This window comes from Dermochelys coriacea, chromosome 17, assembly GCF_009764565.3.
Source record: "Dermochelys coriacea isolate rDerCor1 chromosome 17, rDerCor1.pri.v4, whole genome shotgun sequence".
NCBI classification, from domain to species: domain Eukaryota; kingdom Metazoa; phylum Chordata; order Testudines; family Dermochelyidae; genus Dermochelys; species Dermochelys coriacea.
The window spans coordinates 358,965-385,746 of record NC_050084.1 but is presented as its reverse complement, the minus strand read 5'-3'; the positions used below and the strand labels follow the sequence as shown (position 1 = coordinate 385,746).

General features: G+C 40.5%; 1 protein-coding gene across 1 annotated transcript in view; it reads left to right on the top strand.

Annotated features, from left to right (window-relative positions):
• The window catches only part of PITPNA (phosphatidylinositol transfer protein alpha), a 49,689-nt gene that overhangs the window by 2,220 nt on the left and 20,687 nt on the right, over positions 1-26,782 (top strand). The window contains 3 exon segments of the mRNA XM_038375266.2: positions 3,975-4,005; positions 13,911-14,056; positions 21,175-21,266. Coding sequence (XP_038231194.1) covers positions 3,975-4,005; positions 13,911-14,056; positions 21,175-21,266 — 269 coding nt within the window.

The window sequence follows — 26,782 nt, the reverse complement described above, 5'->3', positions numbered from 1 at the left end:
AATTCAGTCTGTCACTGTACTGCCCATTCAGTTATCTTTAAGTTCCTCTGATGGTCCTTGCAGTCGTTTTTAGTCTTGACTAAGCTTAATTTGTGTTACTGCAAATTTTTGCCTCCTCACCACTTCCCCCCCCCCCCCCCCGCTCCCATATCTGGATAATAAATATATGTGTAACACTTGTCTTGTTATGGAATGTTGGGATACTCTGGTGTCATCTCTTTGCAATGTTTAAAACTGACCACTTACTCTAATTTGTTTTTTATCACTTAGCCAGTTTCTAAGTTGTCATAGTACTTTACCTCATGCGTCGTACTAGTTTCCTTAATAGCTCTCATGAGGGACTTTATCAAAGATTTTTTTTTTTGGAAGGCCGGATAATCAGTTTTTCTTTAGACACTATTTTGTTGAGAGAATTTTAGTTGGTTTGAAAGACCAGAAGAGCGTTTTCCTCTTACAGAAGCTGCACTGCCTTATAGAGAGATGCACATAAATAGGGACATGTTTCATAATTCTGCTTAATTATTTCAGGCAATTTACTTTGTACGGAAGCAAAGATCATCTGTTTGATCTTCCCATCATTACCCCATTAGATATTTTAAACATAAGTACAACATTTGCTACTCTTCACCCCTCTGATGTAATAAGTGATTTTAAAGAGATTCCACTGCTAATAAAAATATTCAGTTATTTAATTCTTAACATTTTCCCGACCTCTTGGGTAGGTACCATCTGGGTCTGGTGCCTTGTTTAATTGGTCAGTTTGTTTCAGTAGTTCTTTTTTTGATACCTCAGTGTTTGACAGCACTTCTCTATCACCTGAAAAGAGTAGGTTGGAACAGATAGCTCCTCAGCATTCTTTGTGCTGAGGAGTAATGCCAAGAAATCACTTTACTTCTCTACAATGTCCTCTTCTCCTTAACCTTTTCTCCCTGATAAAGCAGTAGATCCGCAGACTCTCACAAGCTTTCTGCTATAGCTATAAAATAATTTCTTGTTGGTCCTTCTTATGTCTTTGGCTACTAACTCTTCAAATGTCTTCTTACTGCTTCAAATTTCCTCTCTACTTTTATCTGCCATAGTGTGTTCCTTTCTGTTGGATTCACTCAGATTGGATTTCTGTTTAGTAAAGAATACCCATTTGGCTTGAAAAACCTCTTGAACCTTGCTATTCAATCATGGTGTGGTGGGTTTCTTCCTTTCTGATTCCTTTTTTTAGAGGGGGGGAATGTATGCTCTTTGATCAACCATAACAGTTAATCTAAGGATTTTTAGCTTCGTTTGTTTTGACCTTTTGGATCTTTTTGACTAGCATCATCACTTTTTAGAAACCCTCCTTGAGTATTGTCACTATACTAATTTTTGGTAAAATGCCTCCCCCCAGCGATGTTGCACTTAATAGTGACCACAGTATAATTACTTAGTGTCTAAACTGTGGTTACAACTTGAATCAACTCCTGCATGTGATTTAAGACTTAGTCAAGGATAGTCTGTTATGTTCCAAAAAGCAAACTTTTAAGGTAATAAGAAATTGCTTCTCTATATGGGTAGCTGGAATCATACACTATTCCTACTTTATTGGATTTAGTTGCCTCTTTGGTGTCCTTCAACATTGTGCACTCAATATTCTTTTCCTGATCCGGAGGCTGGTGGAATTACCTTGTTAGTATATTTATGACTTTTAATTTTTATACGTTACGTTTTTTACTATACAGGTCTTCTCCACTCAGATTACTGGATTCTTTGGAATATTTTAGGTATAAAGCTATCCCTCCACCTCTGACCTAATCTGGCTTCCTGTATAGTTTATACTCAGGTATTCGTGTCCCAGGTCATAATTAAGGGTGGTGGTGGTTTTTTGTGGTCATCTCATCGTACTTCAGTAATGCTTATCATGTCAAGCTCCTACTCCATTACCAGGCAATTGTAGTTCATTTATCTTTGTTTTGAATCTTCTTTCATTGCTATATAGACATCTGTAATGTCTATTTTTGACCATATCCCTATTTGTATTTAACTCCTTCATTTGGTGCTCTGTTATATTCTGGATAATATCTCTGTGACCTTAACCTGTAACAGGTTAAGGTCACAGAGATATTATCCAGAATATAATAGACCTGCTTCAGGTCAGGTGTTGACCTGCTTCAGGTCAGGTGTAATTTCTGTTTTATCCTTTACTGAATGCAGAGTTACCTTTACATTAGTCACTACCCAAAAGATATTACAATCTGAATAGAAAGACCACTCAGACTAGAGAGAGAGAGTGCATTGGGAGACCAGAAGATGGTCTGAATTTAGAGCACAGCCCTTTTTCTTTAAGCACCTAATGCATAGGTGACTGTGCTTTTACTGAAGCGAGCTAGTATTGGTGGGCATCCTGGAAGGAGGAATTAGAATGAAGAGTGGGTGGGCAAGGGAGAGAATTCAAGGTGTAGTCAGCAGTTCTGTGGAAATTGTGAGCACAGCAGGAAACCTCAGACCCCCTTCAGATTTCCCATAATTACTGGTCTCTTCCTACTTTTTGCAGGTTATTCTGTTCTTTGCTATAGATCACTTAAGTGTTATTCCCACCAACCAGAACACTGTTGGGGAGCTGGCAAATGTTGAGTTGAATATTTATTAGTATAGAGGGAACAGAAGAACTAATGTGAAGTCTAGTGGTTAGAGCACTGGTCTGGGACTCGGAAGACCTGGGTTCTATTCTTAACTGTGCCATTGGACTGCTGAGTGACCTTGGGCAAGTCTCTTTAAGCTCATCTTGCCTCAGTTTCCCCATCTGTAAAATGAGGATGAAGACACTGACCTCTTTTGTAAAGCTCTTTGAGATCTACTGATGAAAAGTGCTATACAAGAGCTTATTCTGATTATTTTATTTGTTTGTTAGTTATTGTGATACTTGCTCATGACCCATAAAGATAGGGACTATGGGGGAGGAATTGGGAAGTTGGCCCTCTCAGTGAGCCTTGTTCACTTATTACGCTTTTATTACCACATTTATCAGATCTTGCAACCCAATTAGAGTTGAGCCTGATCAGTTTTTCCATAGGAGACCTCTAAGGAAGCCAGAGGGTACAACAGGAAGTGGTGTTTGTGATCGTAATGGTCACTCTTCCTCCAGCATTGAAACAGTGTTCTAGCGCTGGCGCATAGTGTGCTGTACTGGATGAGATATAAAACCATGGTCCTTGCTGCTTTGTTAGAAAGCCTGTGAAATGTCTTGCAAGGATAAGGGGCTGGAATGTACTTAGATAATTATAGGTTTCAGAGTAGCAGCCGTGTTAGTCTGTATTCGCGAAAAGAAAAGGAGTACTTGTGGCACCTTAGAGACTGACAAATTTATTTGAGCATAAGCTTTCGTGAGCTACAGCTCACTTCATCGGATGCATTTGGTGGAAAAATTTTGGTGCAAATTTTCCACCAAATGCATCCGATGAAGTGAACTATAGCTCACGAAAGCTTATGCTCAAATAAATTTGTTAGTCTCTAAGGTGCCACAAGTACTCCTTTTCTTTTTAAATAATTATACTGTCTCTCTAAAAAGCTCTCCGCAATATAGTCTGCTATATCTAGGAACTTTTTTTTACTTCTTGGCAAACTATTGTCATTGTACACTGTTAAACAGCTGCTGGAATTCAGTGGTGGGTAAAGTGATTTGTATGATTTATAAAGTACTCTGAGAAGGTAGCCCTTATGTTTATACAAAGATTGCTATTAGGATATTTCACTTATGCTTACGGATTTGGTATTAAGCCATTTTGTGAGTTACCTGACCAATGGAAGGCAGCAAACACTGGGAAAGACATTGTGGTAGGTTAGAGGGGAAACTGGTCTATCATGCAGATAAACCCAAGCTAGCAGAGTTCTGGAGGCAGCAATGCTTGTTCCTGGCTATGTCTGCAGTGTGAAACATTTGTGTGTTCTAAGTGGTGCAAGTTACAAGGACTGTAGTTCATTTCCTGTTTTGTGTTCTTTTGCAGTCGTGTCATTCTGCCTGTGTCTGTGGAGGAGGTAAGTCCTTTTCCTGCCACTTCCTCTTCAGAACTTTTGTTTAAACAAAACAATGTTTAAGTCTATGATTGACCAGCCGACAAAAGTGAGGAAATGCAAGAAAGAAATGCATGTGAAACAGTATGATCCGATGAGTAAGACTGAGGACTGGGAGTCAGGTTTGTGTACCTAGCTCTTCTGCTGACTGTTTGTGATTTTAGGCAAATCATTTATCTTATCTGTACCTTGGTTTTCCTATCTCTAAAATTAGGCTAATGATATTGTCCCTCCTCCTGTAAAGTGCTTTCAGATCCATGAATTACAACTCCTAGAGAAGTTAATGATAAACTTGGATTTGCCAGATTGTTCCAAAGCACAGCTTCCTTCTTTGTCTAATATAATTGTTTTTTCTTTTAAGATGAGGAAGCTTTAATGAATCTCTGAGGTTCCTTTTTAATCAGGGTTTTTCTACAGTAGAAAATGTAATTGTGTTAAAACATGTTGCCTAACAACGTTAAACATTCAGTGTAGATGAGGACTGTTGTGTTTAAAATTGTCAGTTTGTTATGGTCAATCCTGTTGTCCACCATATGGTTAACCATGACCAGCTGTTACGATTTTTAAACATCACAGAACAAGAAATAGCTCACTTCATCGGATGAAAGCTTATGCTCTAATAAATTTGTTAGTCTCTAAGGTGCCACAAGTACTCCTTTTCTTTTTGCGAATACAGACTAACACGGCTGCTACTCTGAGAACAAGAAATGTTCAGTCAAGTAAGTTTTTAACTTGATTGAAAACACACTCTACATCTTTTTAGACACAGTGTAACACATTTCAGATTAAGGGCGTGTCTACATGGGAAAATTTTCCCAGTTAAAGCTATGTAAGATCAGGTGTGAATTTAAACTAATAGGGGAGTTATACTGGTATAACTCCCTGTGTGGACATTTTTATTCTGGAATAACAGTTGCTTGCTTGCTGATTTAGATTATGTCACTTTGGAAGGAGTTTGTTACCCCCAAAGAAGTTTGGTTAATTTAGTCTGAAATAATAATGTATATCGGTTTAAATTCACACCTTAGTTTATACCAGTATAACTTCCCTGTGTAGACAATCCCTAAGTTTTCCACCTAGGGCAAGTCTACACTACAAAAATAAGTTGACCTAAGTTAACTTAACATACAGCCGCCACAGTAATTGAAGTGGTTTTACACGTGTGGGCTACGCTCCTTGTGTTGGCAGTGTGCATCCTCACGAGGAGTGCTTGCACTGATTTATCTGCCAGTGTGAGGCATTGTGGGACAGTCAACATAAGCAATGCAGTGTCTACACTGACACTACATCGATTTAAGCGCTACGCCTCTCACTGAGGTGGGCGAGTTACATCAGTGGGAGCTACATTTTAGTGTAGATGCTTACAGAGTTAGGTCAATATAATCTACTTTACATTGACCTAACTTTGTAGTGTAGACCAGGCCCTAGACTATAACTTGCTGAGTTCAAATGAGATTAAACTGTTTTGTGTAGATGTTTAGAGGATTTTCAATCATGTTACTCTAAATCAATTAAGTTAATTTAGGAAAAATCCACCCCACTGAGAGATGTAGCTACATCACCTAACCTCCTGTATAGACAGTGCTAGGTTGACAGAAGAATTTTAGGGAGGTGGATTAACTACAGTAATGAGAGAACCCATTTCATTACTGTAGTGTCTACACTGAAGCACCACGGTGGCGCAGCTAGAAGAAAAGGAGTACTTGTGGCACCTTAGAGACTAACAAATTTATTAGAGCATAAGCTTTCGTGAGCTACAGCTCACTTCATCGGATGCATCGAGCTGTAGCTCACGAAAGCTTATGCTCTAATAAATTTGTTAGTCTCTAAGGTGCCACAAGTCCTCCTTTTCTTTTTGCGAATACAGACTAACATGGCTGCTACTCTGAAACCTGTCAAGTGGCGCAGCTGTGTGTCTGTAGAGTTTTTTAAATGTAGACATACCCTTAATTGGAAAAACACACCTTTTTTGCCCAGGTAGACAAAGCCTCAGGCCTTGTCTAGTTTAGGATTTTAGGTGTGATGTTAGCATAAATGTGTGCTACTACATCTTAAATCCTAGTCTAAACAGGGCATCGGCTTTTAACATCATGTTAGTAGACAAGGATTGAGTGGCAGCTCATGAGTTATTGTCGCTTAGGTAAATGCTGAAGCTGTGAACTGGCTCTCAGTTATACAGCAGCACAGTATTATGGCTCTATTCACACTGTGAAAAATGGCCTTTTGATGACAGTGATTGTCTGAGTGGGTCCTTCTGTTTTTCATTCCCTTCGTCTGCCCTCACAACCAACCCCACGGTAATGTTGAAAATGGCTTAAATTGTAGTTGAGACAAATCTCTTCTCCAAGAATATGATTACTGGAACAGTGCTGAATGCAGTTTTGTCCTATCTGTTCTAGCAGTAAATCACCCTTAGGACTAGCTAAAGCAACCCACTGAGACATCCACTGTCAAAAGCATGTTATGCTCCCAGTGTAGATTGGGGGCTGTGTGCATGGTGAAATTCAGAGAAGGTATGTGGTTGGTACATGTCTACCTAAGAGTAGTAATATGTTTAATGTTTTGTCCTGACATTGTGCTCACACAGTTAGACTGTCTCTACTCGAAAAACATTCATAGTCTAATTGACCTAGAGAAGACACTCCTGATTAGGAAGGAATAACTTGCATTTTAAACAATTAATTATTGCTAGGAACTTGTAATATCTCGGTACCATGGAAGGCGAGAACTCAAGGAGGTTAAATTAATTAAGGGTGAATAAAAAAAAGCAAGCCTCTTTGGTTTTGAAAATTATCTAATTATTTTCAAATGTATTTCTTGGGCCATACATGTACTTTTCTTTTTCTTGGAAGACTGCAAGTCTGCATAGTGACCTCCCTTTGGATGTAAACCATATTTCTAAACAAAATAGCTAGGTTACATTAAAAAAAACCCCTAAAATTCCTAAAGCACTGAATCCATGTTATAGACCAACAGCAGTGAAAATTTTAAGAAGGCCCGCAGTCATTTAATCCAACTCCATAGTGTGAACACTGTATCTACACTGTATAGAACTTGCAGCTGAGCAGGTCTTTTCCAGATCTTGTAAAAATTACATCCCTCTTTTTGGCTTTGTTTATATTAAGTTTTAACAGGTGTAGGAGATGGAATTCTAAGAACGGGTGTTAATAATGGAGATGCTGATCTAATTATTTCTTCACTGGCCAATAGACATCTGTGGAGAAATAACTGGTTCTGCTCCCTGGACTTCCAACTTCTCAGACTGCACCCCTCTTTTATCTTCCCTCCCTCCTTGTGCTCTCAGCACCACTTCTCTGCAGAGAGATTCTGCCAGGGAATAAATACTTTTCCAGAGACTTACCTTCACATTCACAAAGTGGCCAAGGAGTTGGAGTGAATATGACTCCAATCCCAAAGCGTGTCAGTAGCAGATGCTTCACCAGGCCTGGGCCCCTTTCGGGATATATTTCTCTGTTGCTGCCTCACTATAAACCTTTCATTTGAAATGTCAAGGTCCAGGGTTAACTTTAATTTTCTAACGTCTTTTGGTGAGAGAGCTGTGAGTACCATGTTCTTTGTTTGTATGTTTCCTTTCTCTGAATGAAACAGCTACAGACTTGAAGAGGCACATGCTCAGAGTTTTGCTTGCATAACCAATGATTGATTAACTGGCTTATTGCAGCAGGCCCATCCATTTGGTCACTACTATAATAAATCCAACCCTTTTGGTGCCCTTGTACTCCTCTCTGATCTTGACCATAACTCTGGGACTGAATGTAGCACATTCCTTTGAAAATATAGCTGGTAGTAAAAACAGAATTGTTGCCCTCTAATAGCTTTCCCCCGCAGAAGCTAAAGCAGCATCGTGTTAGTCCCTTCTCTCTAAAGACCATCCCAAGAGAGCACAAATGTCTCTTCCCTCCCCCATATGCACATTTTGGCCATATGATCAAATGGGGGATGCTGTGCATGCACAGTGTGTTCTGGTCCTGCAGTTGAGAGCTGATCACAGCAGGCAAAAGTATTTCAAACAGTTTACAAAAGAAAGAAAAAAGTCTGTTTGTCTGAACTAATAAGGGGTGAGCAGAATCATCTTCTATTTGTTCTCCTTCCTGGGTGACATCTATGCCAGGTAAAGCTGTTGAAGTCTTTGAAATCCTGCCTCTGTGAAAGGCAGTTGGCATCTGACTGCACCTAGAATGTTGCCTCAACATTTGGCATCTCAGTCCCAAACTGAAGAGCACTCAGAAATGCAACAGAAGTGGTCAGGGGAAGAGAGAAAGAGTTATAGGGAAGATGGAAAGAGTTAATTATGCAATATATTTTGAATCAGCAATGACTGGCAGGAAATATGATTCTCCAGGTATCCAAAACATGTAAACATCCAGATGGACTGGGAGTCATTTAGGAGCGTCCAAGGGACTATAACTAGGAGCAAAGGAATTTAATCAATGAAAGGAAAATGTAGTCTGAATGTGAGGAAACCCTTCCTGACAGAGTGGTCACTCCAGCCCTGGAATTGTCTGAGAGGAGCCAGATCATCCCAAAGTAGATGAGCCAAAAAACTAGAATATGCTGTCTGGCCCTTGCCCCCGGGAGACTGGATTGGGTGGAACCTAACAGGCTTCTGCTTCTATAAGTTCTCTGGATACTGGGATTCAGCTTCATCAGGGTAAAGTGAATATGTTGTTGGAGTTTTATTCCTCCCCTTGCTGATTCATTCAGAGCTATGAATGTTTAGAAATGTAGGTTGTGTATGTGTAGAAAGTGGAGGCCGCGGCAATGTAAGGACTTGTATCTTTCAGGCACCCTTTGTGTCTGAGAAGGTTGTCTTCTGAGCTTGAGGATGCACTGCAGTCAACTCTTGAGTGAACTTGTTGATCTGGAGTGAAGGAATCCAGAATTCCAAAGAGTTCAGTTATAAATCTGTTTAGAAGCCTGTAATGTGAGGAGCAGAAGGGGTGCTTTCCCCATTGGCTCCTTGCTGCCCTAAAGGAGAATAGGATGTAACTGCTAGGAAGTCTCAGAAGCAATATCAAGTTGGTGAGTCTTTGGATTGCCCAGTTAAATGCTGGTCTGGGATAGACCTCCACTATCCTATCCCTTGGTGGGAGCCCCTTCACAATGGGTGGTGGCATTCTGACACAATTGGCAGGAACTGTTTCCTGTAATCTAGCCCAGCTGATAAGGCCTGGGATCTGGGCCCATGTTGTGCTTGTTGTTTACAAGAACTTGATGATGTTCAAAGCCACAGAAGAGTGAACATTCTTGCCAGGCCTCTCAAAATCCCAGGTGAAGGAATGCATGCTGTGTTTCATGCCTGACGAGGTTGGTGGACTACCCACTCCCAATCCTGGGGGAGAGGATGCTGGCTGGGCTGTTTGCTGCTCTTAGGGTTCAGTTTCCAGGCTGCAGAAAGTAGGGTATATTAACTAGTACACCTTTATTGCTATTATAGATTCACTCTTATGCACAAAACTCTCACTAGACGCACGTGATACTGTTTATGGGTTTTGTGTTTGTGGCAGATTTGAAGCACAAATGGACTAACGAGACGAGACCCTAATTCCAACTTCAGTTTAATAGATGGAAATCTATCCTGGAAGACCTGGCAGCTGGACATCCAGTGCGTTAACTGCAGCTTGATGGCCAGTGCCAGTGTGTGTGATATGGCAGTGTAAAGCTGATGTGATTTTGAGGCGTGGTTGAGTAGGGAAGAGAGAGTTTCTGTCTATTTGGTTTTGATGTGATATACTTGGGATATTGTGTACCTCTGGGCACCTCATTATTAGGAAGATCTTGACAAACTGGAGGGAGTTGAGAGAAAACAGATGATCAGGAAGGCAAGAGGAATTGTAGCTTCTGAGGAAAGAATAATGGCTGAATACCAAATAACTTGGCCAGGTGACCACTAAGGTGAGAATGTGACAACCTACGAATACTGAAGTTATGGCAGTTCCAATTGTGGTGAAGATTGTAGGATGATTCAAGGACTAAGTACGAATAAAGTGAGAGAATTTAGGCTGAATATCAGGAAAAGCTTCCAGATTGTGGATCTATTGAACCATAAGCCTGCTGAATGTAGACTGGAAAAAAAAAAAATCTGGATTGTAGGAATAACATTTCATTGTCAGGGAGCAGACAAGCTATCTTATTACATCTTTCTATGAATCCTTCCCTTTGGTGTGAGCACCTCAGACTAGCATCCATCTAGCTGTTGAGCTCTTTCCACTTCTGTGATTTGCAATATTGGGTGCACGGACTTGGCCAGCTGTGTGTGGGTGTCTGACCAGCTGCTGCTTTGAAAGCGTTGTTATGGATTAGAGCGGTGTGTGTACAAGTTCTCTGCCGCCTCCTTGTCCTCTCATGGGAAGCAGCTTGCCAAACACAAAGGATTCTTTTATTTCCATATTGAGTTCTAAGCTGCTTCTAGGGAACAGCTTTTTCCCCCAAAGGGGCCTGCTTTGTTGAATTCCGACCTCTTCCATGAAATTCTGCTAATACAGTGAACTCTGATCTCTCTATGAGAGGCCTTTCACAGACCCTGCTGTGGGTTGGCTGTGGAAGTCAAGAGAGAGCTCTCAGGAGTTCCAAAAGCAAGTTTGTGTGTCGTGTCTACTCTTCCCAGCAGTTCTGGGATTCAGACTTTCGGAGGACACAGCCCGTCTTTCTGTTAACGTTTCCCAGCAGAATCTGTGGGATCTGCTCTTATTTAACAGACAAATTTATCTGGATGTCCTACCCTTGTATTAATGGAATTAAAGGATCAGGAATATCAGGGAAGATTAAGGGTAAAGATGCTAGCCCAGTGGGCTGATCCTCTTTGGGCCTGAACTTTGACTTGTATACCTAAGGTGGAATGAATGAATGAATGAATGAATGAGAGACTGTTACTGAAAGGGATTAGTTTGTACCTCCCGGAGACCTGACCCCGAGACACGCTGCAGAGCAGGCAAAGCCATTCTATCTGCTCCTCTTTCTAGTGCTGGGGTCACTGAGTTGATGACACTTTCTCTTGCAAAGGAAATACAATATATTCTTCTCTGAAATAAACTCCTGTTTCACAACTCCACTGAGTTCTCTGTCGGAGAGAACTGTGTTCTGCTTTTATGGGTCAGCCACAGGAAACCACAAGGAATGCAGTGTGTGAAAAGTCAAGAGATGGAGCATTTTGATATGGGATGAGACCCAGTTTGTTGGTGGCAGTGAGGGAGCTGCCCAGAATTACTTCAGAAGTAAAGGGTTTGCACAACTCAGTGCAATAGTGTGTGCATATGCAGCAGTGCTCTGACTGAACTTTCCATTTTACTGAGTGGGGGGAGAAATCATTACAGAAATAAATGTTTTTATTCTGGGGCACTTCTATGCAGAGGCCTTCTAAAAGGTCAATGATTCTGCTAAATGTGCTGCTGAAAGGGATTGGGAAGTGAGCCTGAACCTGAGCAAATCTTCTCTGGTGTGCTCTCTGACTCATCCCTGGCTACCAACGGAAGGAGACCTAGACATACCCTTGACATACCATCAGCTTTCACTTACTGGTGATCTTTGCTGTTACTTTCTAAATTTGTTCTTGTTCTGTTAATACTCAATGGAAAAAACCTGCAATGCATATGGGCTGCATTTATGTCAGATGCTGTGGTAACAGAACTTAGCAGGTATGGAAATACTTCTTTTCAAACAGCTGTTGCTGGGCCTGGAATTGAGAGTGCTGCATTCTCACTAATGGTTTTGTTTTGTAGGCTTTTTGATCAGCACCCTGCTTATTTTGTCTGAGGGAATGTATACCCCAGCAGCACAACTCTGGCGCTGCAGCGCCATGGTGTAGATTCTTCCTGCATTGACAGAAGGGATAGCTAAGTCAATAGAAGATACCTTCCAATGACATAGCTGTGTCTACACCAGAGGTTAAGTTGACCTAACTACAGTGCTCACGGTGCAAGTAGATCAGGCCTTAGTTTAGGCATACAGCGCGATGACTAAACCCTATTCCTTTTTGTTCAGAATTTATTTTTTCCTTACTTGCTATGCTGTGCCCTCTGTCTAGGTAAGGGAAGAGTGGGTATTGGGTAGTGTGGATCCCTATGTTTCACTGCATTTAGATTTTTTTTTTTATGCACACATCAGCTACGATGCTAATGTTTTTTGGTCTACCTAGCATTTTGCTGACTGCGTTTTGTTCTTTCAAATAGGCTCTCTACATTTACTGCCTTGATCCACCACTCCTTTGCTTCTGATACTTTCACCTCTCTGAACTGTCAATTTCCATCCACATCTTGAACATCCCCTTTCAGACTAATACTCAGACCTCTCCACTGGCTCCCAGATCCACTTCAGGATCAAGTTCAGAAAATCCTTCATTTGCTTCACCTGATCACATCTCTCTTGACAAGTCTGATCACTCCCTCTTCTCCATTCCTGTCATGCCTGTCTTATAGTCATGCCACTGATGTTGAGAGAGCCTATCCCTTTATGGCTCCTGCCACCCAGAACATCCTCCCTCTTATGACTCCATCCCATTTAACCTCTTTTCTACCTCCCCTATCCTTCTGAATTTCCTTTTGGTATTCTTTTTAAAGCATTTGGGAGACACTTTATATACAAGAGGCTATACAGTGTAAAGTAGTGTTGAATTTAGTGGCCAGTATTGATGGAGAAAGAGGGCTAAGGCTGTCAAATTTTGAGTGTTTGTAAGAGGCTCAAAGATCCGGGCAGGAATGTTACTGGATGTTTAAGGCTCTGTGTCCTACATGATAGTTTAATGCCAAAGGCCAGGAGGAAGGTGTAGTGCAGAAAGAGTCTGCCTATAGAAGGTGTAGTAAGGAATGGGTCTGTGTAATTAGGGCAAATTCAACCATTTTGAACTATAACTCTCTAGCCAAAAGATGATGGCACATGTGGTGGGGAAGAGAACAAGGGTAATATGAATCATATGGTCATTTGGGAAGCTAAAACTTGTTCAATTACGACTTTTAAACATGAATGAGGCTTTTTGTAAGGCTCTTTGAAGTGAGTTTTGGGAAAGGACTTAAGTGGGCTGAAGGAGAAAATGTGGGTGGGAATAAATTGAACAGAAGAGGGGAGGAGCTAGGTTGTGGAGAACTTGGAAGGTGAGAGCAGGGAGCTTGGGTTGGGTTCAGGAGGCAAATAGAGATTCAGTGAAGGGATTTTAAGAGTAGCCTGAAAATGGCTATGATGCCGGCAGGAGAGAAGGTTTGGATACATTGGGAGGAGTGAGATATATAGAGACTGCAATAGTGAAGCCACCCACAGATGGCTGTCTTTAATTGGTAAACACATAATGAAAATTCCTTTGTAGGATGCCTTGGGATCCTTCATGACAAAGTGCTGTATACATGTCAGAGCCTGTTGAGAACTAGTGGAGTGTGTTATGCATGTCACCTGAACAGCAGACGCATCTTACCTGGTTTTATACACGGTGAATAGAAATGAGTGGGTTTGACTACTGCAGAGCTGTTGTTTTTCTGACACTTTCTAGATGGCAGCCAAATACCCATTCATCTCCCACTTCTGGTTTCCTCTGTAAATTTCTCCACACATTGGATTTCTTTGAGGTTGAGGCAGGGGTTGGAGGATAACATCACTGTTGTCTGCATTCTCCTTTTTGTACACTTGAGAGCTATCTGTTGAGTTCCTAAGGGAAGTCATTAGTGAAATGATACTTGGATGGAAATGGATATAAAAGTGGTATCCATCCTCCAAATGCTTATATTTTGGCTGATATCTTACATGGTTGTATGTTAGGAGTGGGACTCATCTCATTTATTTTTGTCCCCAGCTTCTTGCAGTTTAATTATGTTGATGCCATCTAAATTATGACTATTGTAATAATGTGTCTTTAACTCCTTCAGTATCAAGTGGGACAGCTGTATTCTGTAGCAGAAGCCAGTAAAAACGAAACTGGTGGAGGTGAAGGAGTGGAGGTTCTGATGAATGAACCCTACGAGAGAGATGGAGAACGTGGTCAGTACACACACAAGATCTACCATTTACAGAGGTATGTGGGATGGAGAAGTGGCCTATTTCCAACTGTGAGTGGGATCAAAGAGTAAGGGGAACTGTATAAATAGGATACAATTTAGGAAACCACTACACAGGTTAGACATCATGCAGGTTTTCATAGATTGACAGCAACTGGAAACAGAGTCATCCTACCTGCCCCTGCTAGGGCTTGCTGTTGCAGTGAAAGAGAAGAACCTAGAAACTGCTTCCTGGACTGGAACAGTTACTAGTGGGACTAAAACTGTCACCCACCATCACCAGAGAAGTTCAGAGCTATCACTGGGCCTTGGACTCTTGAGCAGGGGAGTAATGCCAGGGGGAGAAAAAGAAAACAGGCAGTCACGTAGCATGAGTCAGGAGAGAGGAGGACTGGGTGATGGAGCAACATATCCCAGGGTATCAGCATAAGATTGACAAACACTTGCAGAGGACCAAGGTGGTGGAAAGGAACAGAAGAGATAGATTCATAGATACTAAGGTCAGAAGGGACCACTCTGATCATCTAGTCCGACCTCCTGCACAGCGCAGGCCACAGAATGTCACCCACCCACTCCTATGAAAAACCTCACCCATGTCTGAGCTATTGAAGTCCTCAAAACATGGTTCAAAACTTTGAGGGAGCAGAGAAGCCTCCCTCCAGTCAACCATGCCCCATGCTACAAAGGAAGGCAAAAAAACCTCCAGGGCCTCTCCAATCTGCCCTGGAGGAAAACTCCCTCCCGACCCCAAACATGGCAATCAGCCAAACCCTGAGCACATGGGCAAGATTCACCAGCCAGATACCCAGGAAAGAGTTTTCTATAGTAAATCAGATCCCATCCATCTAATATCCCATCTCAGGGGATTTGGCCTATTTACCCTGAATATTTAAAGATCAATTACTTACCAAAATCCCATTATCCCATCATACCATCTCCTCCATAAACTTATCGAGTAGAATCTTAAAACCAGATAGATCTTTTGCCCCCACTGCTTCCCTTGGAAGGTTATTCCAAAACTTCACTCCTCTGATGGTTAAAAACCTTCGTCTGATTTCAAGTCTAAACTTCCTGGTGGCCAGTTTATACCCATTTGTTCTTGTGTCCACATTGGTGCTGAGCTTAAATAATTCCTCTCCCTCTCCTGTATTTATCCCTCTGATATATTTATAGAGAGCAATCATATCTCCCCTCAACCTTCTTTTAGTTAGGCTAAACAAGCCCAGCTCCTTAAGTCTCCTTTCATAAGACAAGTTTTCCATTCCTCGGATCATCCTAGTAGCCCTTCTCTGTACCTGCTCCAGTTTGACTTCATCCTTTTTAAACATGGGAGACCAGAACTGCACACAGTATTCTAGGTGAGGTCTCACCAGTGCCTTGTATAACGGTACTAAAACCTCCTTATCCCTACTGGAAATGCCTCTCCTGATGCATCCCAAAACCGCATTAGCTTTTTTCACAGCCATATCACATTGGCAGCTCATAGTCATCCTATGATCAACCAATACTCCAAGGTCCTTCTCCTCTTCCGTTACTTCTAATTGATGTGTCCCCAACTTATAACTAAAATTCTTGTTATTAATCCCTAAATGCATAACCTTACACTTCTCACTATTAAATTTCATCCTATTATTATTACTCCAGTTTACAAGGTCATCCAGATCCTCCTGTATAATATCCCGATCCTTCTCCGAATTGGCAATACCTCCCAGCTTTGTATCATCTGCAAACTTTATTAGCACACTCCCACTTTTTGTGCCAAGGTCAGTAACAAAAAGATTAAATAAGATTGGTCCCAAAACCAATCCCTGAGGAACTCCACTGGTAACCTCCCTCCAACCTGACAGTTCACCTTTCAGTAGGATCCGTTGCAGTCTCCCCTTTAACCAATTCCTTATCCACCTTCTGATGTTCATATTGATCCCCATCTTCTCCAATTTAACTAATAATTCCCCATGTGGCACGGTATCAAATGCCTTACTGAAATCTAGGTAAATTAGATCCACTGCATTTCCTTTATCTAAAAAATCTGTTACTTTTTCAAAAAAGGAGATTAGATTGGTTTGGCACGATCTACCTTTTGTAAAACCATGTTGTATTTTGTCCCATTTACCATTGACTTCAATGTCCTTAACTAATTTCTCCTTCAAAATTTTTTCCAGGACCTTGCATACTACAGATGTCAAACTAACTGGCCTGTAGTTACCCGGATCACTTTTTTTTCCTTTCTTAAAAATAGGAACTATATTAGCAATTCTCCAATCATTCGGTACTATTCCTGAGTTTACAGATTCATTAAAAATTCTTGCTAATGGGCTTGCAATTTCAGGTCCCAATTCCTTTAATATTCTTGGATGAAGATTATCTGGGCCCCCTGATTTAGTCCCATTAAGCTGTTTCAGTTTCGCTTCTACCTCTGATATGGTAATATCTACCTCTATATCCTCCTTCCCATTTGTCATGCTACCATTATCCCCAAGATCCTCTTTAGCCTTATTAAAGACTGAGGCAAAGTATTTGTTTAGATATTGGGCCATGCCTAGATTATCTTTAACCTCCGCTCCATCCTCAGTGTTAAGCGGCCCCACTTCTTCCTTCTTAGTTTTCTTCTTATTTATATGGCTATAGAACCTTTTACTATTGGTTTTAATTCCCTTTGCAAGGTCCAACTCTACTCGACTTTTAGCCTCTCTCACTTTATCCCTACATCTTCTGACCTCAATTAGGTAGCTTTCCTTGCTGATCCCTCCCATCTTCCACTCCCTGTATGCTTTCTGCTTCTTCATAATCACCTCTCTAAGATGCTTGCTCATCCAGCTTGGTCTACAACTCCTTCCTATGAATTTTTTCCCCTTTCTTGGGATACAGGCTTCCGATAGCTTCTGCAGTTTTGATTTAAAGTAATCCCAGGCCTCCTCTACCTTTAGATCCATAAGTTCTTCAGTCCAATCCACTTCCCTAACTAATTTCCTTAATTTTTGAAAGTCAGCCCTTTTGAAATCAAAAACCCTAGTTGCAGATTTATTTTTGTTAATCCTTCCATTTAGTTTGAACTGAATTAGCTCATGATCACTTGAGCCAAGATTGTCCCCTACAACCATTTCTTCTATGAGGTCCTCGCTACTCACCAAAATTAAATCTAAAATGGCATCCCCTCTAGTCGGTTCAGCAACTACTTGATGAAGGAATCTATCAGCTATCGCATCTAGGAAAATCTGAGCCCTATTATTATTACTAGCACTGGTCCTCCAGTCTATATCTGGGAAGTTAAAGTCTCCCATGATCACGCAGTTTCCATTAGTATTTACTTGATTAAAGACATTAAAAAGGGCTCTATCCATATCCAAATTAGATCCCGGAGGTCTATAGCACACCCCAAGCACTATCGTAGGAGAGGCTTTACTAGTTTTCTTCCCCAATGTAATTTTTGCCCAGACGGACTCTGTCTTATCCATTGCATTGCTTCTTATTTCTTTACATTCTAACTCATCATTGATATACAATGCTACTCCACCCCCTTTACCTTTGTTTCTGTCTTTCCTAAACAGCACATACCCTTCAATACCTGTAGTCCAGTCATGACTACTATTCCACCATGTTTTTGTTATCCCTATAATATCTGGTTTCACTTCCTGCACCGGTAGCTCTAGTTCCTCCATTTTGTTACCTAGACTCCTCGCATTGGTGTACAAACATCTTAATTTTTGCTGTTTGGCCTCGCTCACATTTTGTACCCTATTAGGCACAGTCATTCTACAGCCAGTATAACCTATTAGACTAGTATCCACACCGCCCTCACTCCTTATATACATTCTCCTACCCACGGCTGTATCCTTTCTTACTTCATCTTCTTCCCTCTCAATGCTAAAATCTGGCGTGGAGATTTTCTGGACATCTCCCATCCATCTCCCCTCAATTCCTAGTTTAAAGCTCTCTTTATCAGTTGTGCCAGCCTCGATCCTAGAAGTCTATTTCCTTCCCTACTCAGATGAAGTCCATCCCGAGAGAACTGACCTCTGTCCGTGAATGCCTCCCAGTGGCCATACATCCCAAAGCCCTCCTTATAGCACCACTGCCTAAGCCATCTGTTGACAGTCATAATCTTGTCAGACCTTTGTTGCCCTTCTCTAGGAACAGGAAGGATCCCGCTAAAGATCACCTGAGCCTCAATTTCCTTAAGCATCTTCCCCAGCCTAGCATAGTCTCCCTTGATACTTTCCAGCGAGAATCTGGCTGTATCATTTGTTCCCACATGAAGGATAATTAGGGGATTCTTTCCCGCTCCCTTGAGGATCCTTTTCAACCTCAGGTCTACATCCCGTATCTTAGCACCCGGAAGACAGCACACCCTTCTATTCTCAGGTGATACCAAGTACTGTAGAAGAAATAAATCTAGCGTTATAAACAAACAAAAGTAGAAATATGCTTTCTAATGGCTAAGACGTAACTTAACAAGTTACAGTCTTTGTTGAAGGTCTTTACCAATTTGCAGTTCCTTCAACTCCTTTGATTGAAGGACCCATCTTTCTCAGCTTGCTACAGCTGTGGCCCCTGTGTCTGTCCAGAGATGGATGCCAAGATGACTTCTCCTAAATCCTTATAGCTTCCTAAACTTACTGTTTTGTTCCCAGATTCAAGATGACCTCATGTTACTCTTCCCTTCCTGTAGACTTTGGATCCCCTTGCTGATTTGTATGGAAATGGGGCATCCATTGTTTTTGGTCACACCTTGCTTAGTTTCATTGGAGACAGGTAGACAACTAAATTCCTTTCTGTCTGGGAGGGAACCTGTTAAGAATTCATATTTCCTCATATCATTTTAATACATACATTTCACAATAATATTAATCACCAGTGTGTCATTAGCTTTGAGAAAAAACCTTACTTGATGCACTTTTTTTAAATATAATAATATTGTTTAGTCAGTTGATTCAATTACTTATGTGAGGTTCAGACCACCTGTCTTTATAGCCCAGATAAAATTTCTCTTGCCTACTGGGGTGTAGATGCCATGCTGTCTTCTCCCCTGCTTGATAGCTTTGTTCACCTTCTATGTAGATAGAATCTACCTTGTATGTAGAGGTCATCTAGTCCAGTTCCGCACTAAGTATTATCCCTGACAGATGTTTGTCTAACTTGCTCTTAAAAGTCTCCAATTATGGAGATTCCACAATGTGCCTGAGCAATTTATTTCAGTGCTTAACCACCCTGACAGGAATTTTTTCCTAATGTCCAATCTAAACTGCCCTTTCTGCAATTTAAGGCCATTGCTTCTTGTCCGGTCCTCAGAGGTTAAGGAGAATAACTTTTCTCCTCCTCCTTGTAATAAGCTTTTATGTACTTGAAAACTATTCTCATGTCCCCAGTCTTCTTTTGTCCTGACTAGATAAACCTAATTTTTTCAATCTTCCCTCATTTTTGTTGCTCTTCTCTGGACTTTCTCCAGTTTGTCCACATCTTTCTTGAAATGTGGCACCCAGAAGTGGACACAATACTCCAGCTGAGGCCTAATCAGTGTGGGGTGAAGAAGTAGTTCTCGTGTCTTCCTTACAACACTCATGCTAATACATCCCAGAATTATGTTTGCTCTTTTTGCAACAGTGTTACCCTGTTGACTCATATTTAGCTTGTGATCCCGTCACCCCCAGATCTTTTTCTGCAGTACTCCTTCGTAGGCAGTCATTTCCCGTTTTGTATGTGTGCAGCTGATTGTTCTTTCTTAAATGGAGTACTTTGCATTTGTCCTTATTGAATTTCATCCTATTTTCTTCAGACCATTTCTTCAGTTTATCCAGATCATTTTAAATTTTAATCCTATCCTCCAAAGCACTTGCAACCCCTCCCAGCTTGATATTGTCTGCAAACTTTATAAGTGTACTCTCTAGATAGATCTTCACTGTCTCTGCCTGATGACCAGGCTGGACAGACAAACAAATATACGTACCTTTGTCTAGGGCACACTGGGCTTGTGCATAGCTTGCCAAACACATTTTAAGAATATAATTCTAGCACACATTCGTAGCTTTTTGTACATACCATGTGCATACCTCAAACAAGAATATTAAGTGAGTTGTTAGTTTTCCAATGATATTTTACGTCACCTTTTTTCATTTACAGATTATGACAACAATGTATTATGTGTAGTGAGTATGTCTGGCCTGAGAGAGTAGTGTACCACAAATGGGCCTCTGTGTCACAAGTGGATAGGAAGAGGGCTTTGAAATTAAATTACATAATGCTGTCTTTTTGTTCTTTTCAAAACGGTGAAGAACTAAAAACTGATGAAACACTTTACTAAGTTTTCCATATAAGCAGTGGCTGTGTTTGTCACTGGGATGTCTCCTTATAGAAAATGAGATTGTGACCTAGATGTTATGAGGAGAGGCGTCCACAGGACTCTTTATTAGGATGTGGTCTATACTGTGTGAAAGTTTGAGACTCTCAGGTGTTCCTACAGCAGCCTGTAGATCCTGCTGTGACCAAAGGGTGGTGGACAGACTTAGACATTTTCTGTACCCTGTTAGGTTGGGGTGTGGAATAGATGGAAATCACAGCCGTTAGTGGAACAATAGTAAGTAGCACCAGTTGTGCTGTGGCGCTGTGAACATTAGAGCAGACTAATAGTTGGGAAAGATGGTAAGAGCTAAGTGGTTATGACAGGTTATAATATCAGAGCTCATCTCAAGTTGTACAGTCCAGGTGTTGCTAACGGATGTTTCCCATCATAAACATGGCTGCTGTCTTGGGAAATCCAGAATCTATTGTGGTTTTGATCATTAATGATAACCCTATTATCCAGCACTGTGATGGAGAAGCTTGGGTAGAAAAATGTTTCCAAGTTGTCAGCCTGCATTCAACATCAAGTGTACACTTGCTCCCCTGTACAAGGCAGGGAAGGGTTGGCACCTAGCCTCTATGCATTTATCCCGTTTCTGGGCATCCTACTAACAGAATAATGAACAATCCTAGTGATGATAATTGTGAAAACGCAAACACATCCAGGGCATGGGGGTCTATATTTCAGGGTGGGTGCCTTGCATGTCTCAAGCAGTGTTTGAGTCACAGTCAATTGAACATGGATATAAAAACTCTCTTATCTTGCTTCTCCTCCCCCACCCCACTCCCCAAACTGCAGCAAAGTGCCGTCATTTGTGAGAATGCTGGCCCCAGAGGGAGCCCTGAACATACACGAGAAAGCATGGAATGCATACCCCTACTGCAGGACTGGTAAGTACTAAGGAAGGTCTGTACCATTGGAATGACTTTTTTTAACCAAAGAGGGGCAGTTAATTTGATGACTTGGCTGCTGCCTGCTGTCTATAGTCCATAACCCCTTCCTGTGGTTCGGGAAAATGAGAATTTAGAGCTAAGGGGGCGTTAAAAGAAATGTTCCTGCCAGACAGTGGCAGTGCAGTATGATGGCAGTGCAGAACTCCTGCTAATAAACAGGGAATCCTAAGTAGCCTGGGGATTGGTTAGGGGCAGGGTGTGAGAAGGGGCAAAAGTAAGAAATGGATGTGACCCTAATACTGTAGGTTTGGAGAAAGACTTGGTAGTGGGAGAACCACAGTATGACTAGAACTGAGAGGGGTTATTCTCGCTGCTTGGCAGCAAATGCATGACAGAGAAACTGTTTCAGAGTAGCAGTCGTGTTAGTCTGTATTCGCAAAAAGAAAAGGAGGACTTGTGGCACCTTAGAGACTAACAAATTTATTTGAGCATAAGCTTTCGTGAGCTACAGCTCACTTCATCGGATGCATTCAGTGAATTCCACTGAATGCATCCGATGAAGTGAGCTGTAGCTCACGAAAGCTTATGCTCAAATAAATTTGTTAGTCTCTAAGGTGCCACAAGTCCTCCTTTTCTTTTAGAGAAACTGTTATGTACTTTAGTGCAATGGAAGTACTTTGGTGTAGACATTTGAAAGAGATGGAGTAAGAGAGGAGCTGGGGAGGACCTGTTTATCTTTTACTTAATGCAATTTGAAGGGAACAGTATCATCATTGCCCCAGTGATTCCTCCAATAGTGAGATCAAAAGTGGTGAAGCTGGAACTGAAAGTACAACTAGATACTGGTGTATTAACACTAGAGCAGCACGTTTTATGAGTCTCCCTGGAAAAGCAATAGTGTGCCACTTCTAAAACAAAATCTCAGCCAGCAAGTGCCGAGTTAATCCATTACTGAACTTTGAGATTCTGCTTGAGGTGGATCATGAAGATGACACAACCCCTTTTCACTCTTATGGGATAGAATATTTAAAATTCATGTGGAAAAAGTATTGCTGCAACGTTATGGTTGAGAACTTCAATGGACAAATCATCTATTCTTCATTTATTGTTCCCATAGTAACTTAATCTCCTTGTGTTTATGTAATATTTGGGGTTACTTTTTATGCTATTAAATTTATCCTTTGGCAGAGGTACAGTTGCTATGGGAACCAATATTTACAATTTACTGATCTTTGCACTTAACATTTTTAACTGCAGCATTTCATTAATGGCATTTTCTGCATTGAATTTTCTTGTTTTGTAAATGAGGGTTAGAAAAAAAGGGATGGAGAAGGGAAAAAACAAAACATTAAAGAAATCTAATTTCAATATATGATAAATTGCATGTATTGATGTTGTGTGCAAGGCTACATTCAAACTAGGACTGTCAAGCAATTAAAAAAATTGATCATGATTAGTTGTACTGTTAAATAATAGAATGCCATTTATTTAAATATTTTTGGATGTTTTCTACGTTTTCAAATATATTGATTTCAATTGCAACACAATACAAAATGTACAGTGCTCACTTTATTTTTTGATTATAAGTATTTGCACTGTAAAAAAAAAATTTTTTTCAGTTCACCTAATACATGTACTGTAGTGCAATCTCTTTATCATGAAAGTTGAACTTACAAATGTAGAATTATGTACAAAAAATACTGCACTCAAAATTTTAGAGTCTGCAAGTCCATTCAGTCCTACCTCTTGTTCAGCCAATGGCTCAGACAGACAAGTTTGTTTACATTTACAGGAGATATTGCTGCCTGCTTCTTATTTACAATGTCACCTGAAAGTGAAAATAGGCATTCTCATGGCACAGTTGTAGCGGGCATCGCAAGATACTTATGTGCCATAAGATTCATATGTCCCTTCGTGCTTCAACCACTATTCCAGGGGACATGTGTCCATGCTGATGAATGATTCTGCTCGATAACAATCCAAAGCAGTGCAGACCAACACATGTTTATTTTCATTATCTGAGTCAGATGCCACCAGCAGAAGGTTCATTTTCTTTTTTGGTGGTTCGGGTTCTGTAGTTTCCACATCGGAGTGTTGCTCTTTTAAGACTTCTGAAAGCATGCTCCACCCCTCGTCCCTCTCAGATTTTGGAAGGCACTTCAGATTCTTAAACTTTTGGTCGAGTGCTGTAGCTATCTTTAGAAATCTCACATTGGTACCTTCTTTGTGTTTTTGTTAAATGTTTTGTTAAATGCAGTGAGAGTGTCCTTTAAAATGAACAACGTGCTGGGTCATCATCCGAGACTGCTATAACATGAAATATGTGGCAGAATGCGGATAAAACAGAGTAGGGGACATACAATTCTCCCCCAAGGAGTTCGGTCACAAATTTAATTAACGCATTATTTTTTAACGAGTATCGGAAGCATGTCCTCTGGAATGGTGGCTGAAGCGTGAAAGGGCATATGAATGTTTAGCAAATCTGGCACATAAATACCTTGCAATGCCAGCTACAAAAAATGCCATGCAAATGCCTGTTCTCACTTTATGGTGACATTGTAAATAAGAAGAGGACAGCAGCATCACCTGTAAATGTCGTCAAACTTGTTTCTTAGTTATTGGCTGAACAAGAAGTAGGACTGAGTGGACTTGTAGGCTCTGAAGTTTTACAGTGTTTTGAGAGTGCAGTTATGTAACCAAAAAAAAAAAAAATCTACATTTGTAAGTTGCACTTTCACTGCGAAGAGATTGTACTACAGTACTTGGATGTGGTGAATTGAGTTTTTACAGTGCAAATTATTTGTAATCAAATATTCGGTTTGATTTCAATTACAACATGCTATACTATATATATTAAAAAAAAAAAAGCAAAACATCCAAAATATTTAATAAATCCAAAATACTTAATACATTTAAATTGGTATTCTATTTAACTGTGTGATTAAAACTGCGATTAATAGAGATTAACTCAACAAAATTAATAGTGATTAAAAAATTAATCGCGTGAGTTAACTGCGATTTAATCGACAGCCCTAATTCAAACATATAGAGCTCTGGATACATAGCGACACCACTAGTGTGTAGGATATGGAGCTTGTTGACATTATTTCACATACTTGAGAACACCAAAACACATGAAGTGAGTGTTGAAATCGTCACAAATTAAAGAAAACTTACTTCACATGTCTGTTTTGTTGGATATTCAAATCCAGTGGGCATCTGTCAAAGTAGTAATGCAGAAGCATCCAGTCAGCTTTTTCAAGCTTAAAAAAGCCTCATTGAGTGTCTACATTGCAGTTGCACACCAATGGTTGGCCCGTGTGAGTTGACACCCATCCCCCATTGCGGGGACCAGAGCCTGGGCTTCAGCCCAAGTCAGCTGACATGGGCCAGCTGCAAGCATTTAACTGCAGTGTAGACATACTGAGGCTTCCCTGGCTGGTACTAGATACTATGGTGATTGGGCCACTTTCTACATTCATACATATAGAAAGCAAATTTAAAAGGACACTGTCATGTTAAAAATATTTTTTTCTAAAAAGTCTTAACTGTATTACTAATAAAAATTTGGGATACTCAAAAAAACAAAAAATAAAAAAACCCAACCTTATTTAAAACGTATTTTTCACATTTTATGCTATTTACTTTTTTGCCTTTCACTCAGCTTGGACAATGAAATTGGGGATTGATTTCACTTTCTCGTTCTGTACTAACAGTGCTGAAGTATTTGGGTTTCAAACATTGCAAGGAATGTCTTAAGTCCAAACAGCTGTTTCATTTACTCTTTTAAATCATGGAAACATTTCTACTAGATTTTTCACCTCCACTTAAATAAAACTTAGCATTGGGCCTAAACTTCCTGGCACTGACCTTTTTTTAAAATTCGAAAACAGCCATTGTTGAGTTAACAGAACAAGAAAGCACTTGAACTGTTTCCCCTTCCATCCCATGAGTACTCTGATTCTCAAAGCATGTCACACAGTTTTACTGGACTGTCCAAAACTTTTTCACCTGCGTGCTGAGAGCAAATAATAACTTCAGTCTTAAAGGGAAAGCTTTCAGATTCTTTGAAACTGAAAATGGTGGTATACAATGAAAACTTTCTCAACTATCAGTAATGTCAATACAATATGGGTTTGAAACTGCATTGTTGAGGAGGCTGGAGCAGAAGGTAGCTGCATACTCCCAGTGCGGGGGCTGATAGAAAAGTCTGTTTCACAAATATGCCAGACCTGACTTAAATCAAGATATGCAGTTCTAAGGCTTCTGATTAGTTGGCTTGGTAGTAACAGGGCAGTAGGGAAGAGAACTAGTTTGTGTCTGATATGATGGCTTATTGTATTAACACTTCATCTCAGGAAAGATCAAGTACTTAGGTCACAAGTGAACTGACATAATGGTCTCCTGGTAATCTCTGCATGTGTACACAGCATAACATACTAAACGGTTTAGTTCAGGCTTATATGACTGACAAGCTTCTCAGTCAAACTGGTACTGGAGTAGCAAGGGGGTTGATGGTTAGGACTGAATTCAGAGTAGCAGCCGTGTTAGTCTGTATTCGCAAAAAGAAGAGTAGTACTTGTGGCACCTTAGAGTTAGTCTCTAAGGTGCCACAAGTACTCCTTTTCTTTTTGCGGTTAGGACTGAAGTGAATTCAATTGTATGTAAAAATTAATGGAACTCCTACCCATACTATACCTGTCTCAAGTTGGTGTTAATTACTTTCACAAGCATTAAGTTCACTTACAAAGTTTTACCAAAGAAAGAGCCTGTATAAGTTTAGGTAAGACAATATTTTTAGTCATAACTACTGTTGCAATAATAAGGAAGTATTCAAAAGTTAGGAAATGCTAGAATTAAGATTGTGATCACAATGCATATGCAAAAGGGGACAGAATTACAGGCACTCAGTATTTTTTTACAAGACTGCTACCTTATTCAGTGTGTATTATGGGCAGTATCTGAAGCTCTTGTCTCTTTGCCACTTCTTCTTCATTTACTACAGAAGTTGGAAGTGTTTAGAGAAAGAAGCAAGGAACTTCAGAAAGAGAGCCTTGAGGTTAAGGCTCTGAACTGACACTCGGAACAACTGGGTTCTAGCCTTGGTTCTTCCAGCATCACAGAGCAAGTCTGTGGATGTCTTGTCGCCAGAAATTTTCAGGAGTGTCAACTAATTGTATATTCATTTTCTGGGTGTCAGTTTGAGACACCTACAACCCAGCTTCCAGAAGTACTCAAGACTTGCAACTCCAACTGAAGTCAATGGGAGCTGTAGATCCCTCAGAACCTCTGAAAATTCAGGCACTTCCTGTTTCAAGTTGGGCATCCAAATTTAATGGAAATGTTTTTAAAAACTGGGTTTGTCCCTGTTGTATAAAATGGAGATGCTGCTTCCCTGCTTCAGAGGAGTTATGAAGATCAATTCATTAATATTTGAGAGACACTCTCTGGTATTATGGTGATGGGGGTCAAAGAAAAGCCCTTTGACAAAGTGCTAAAAGCAGGTGTTGTGG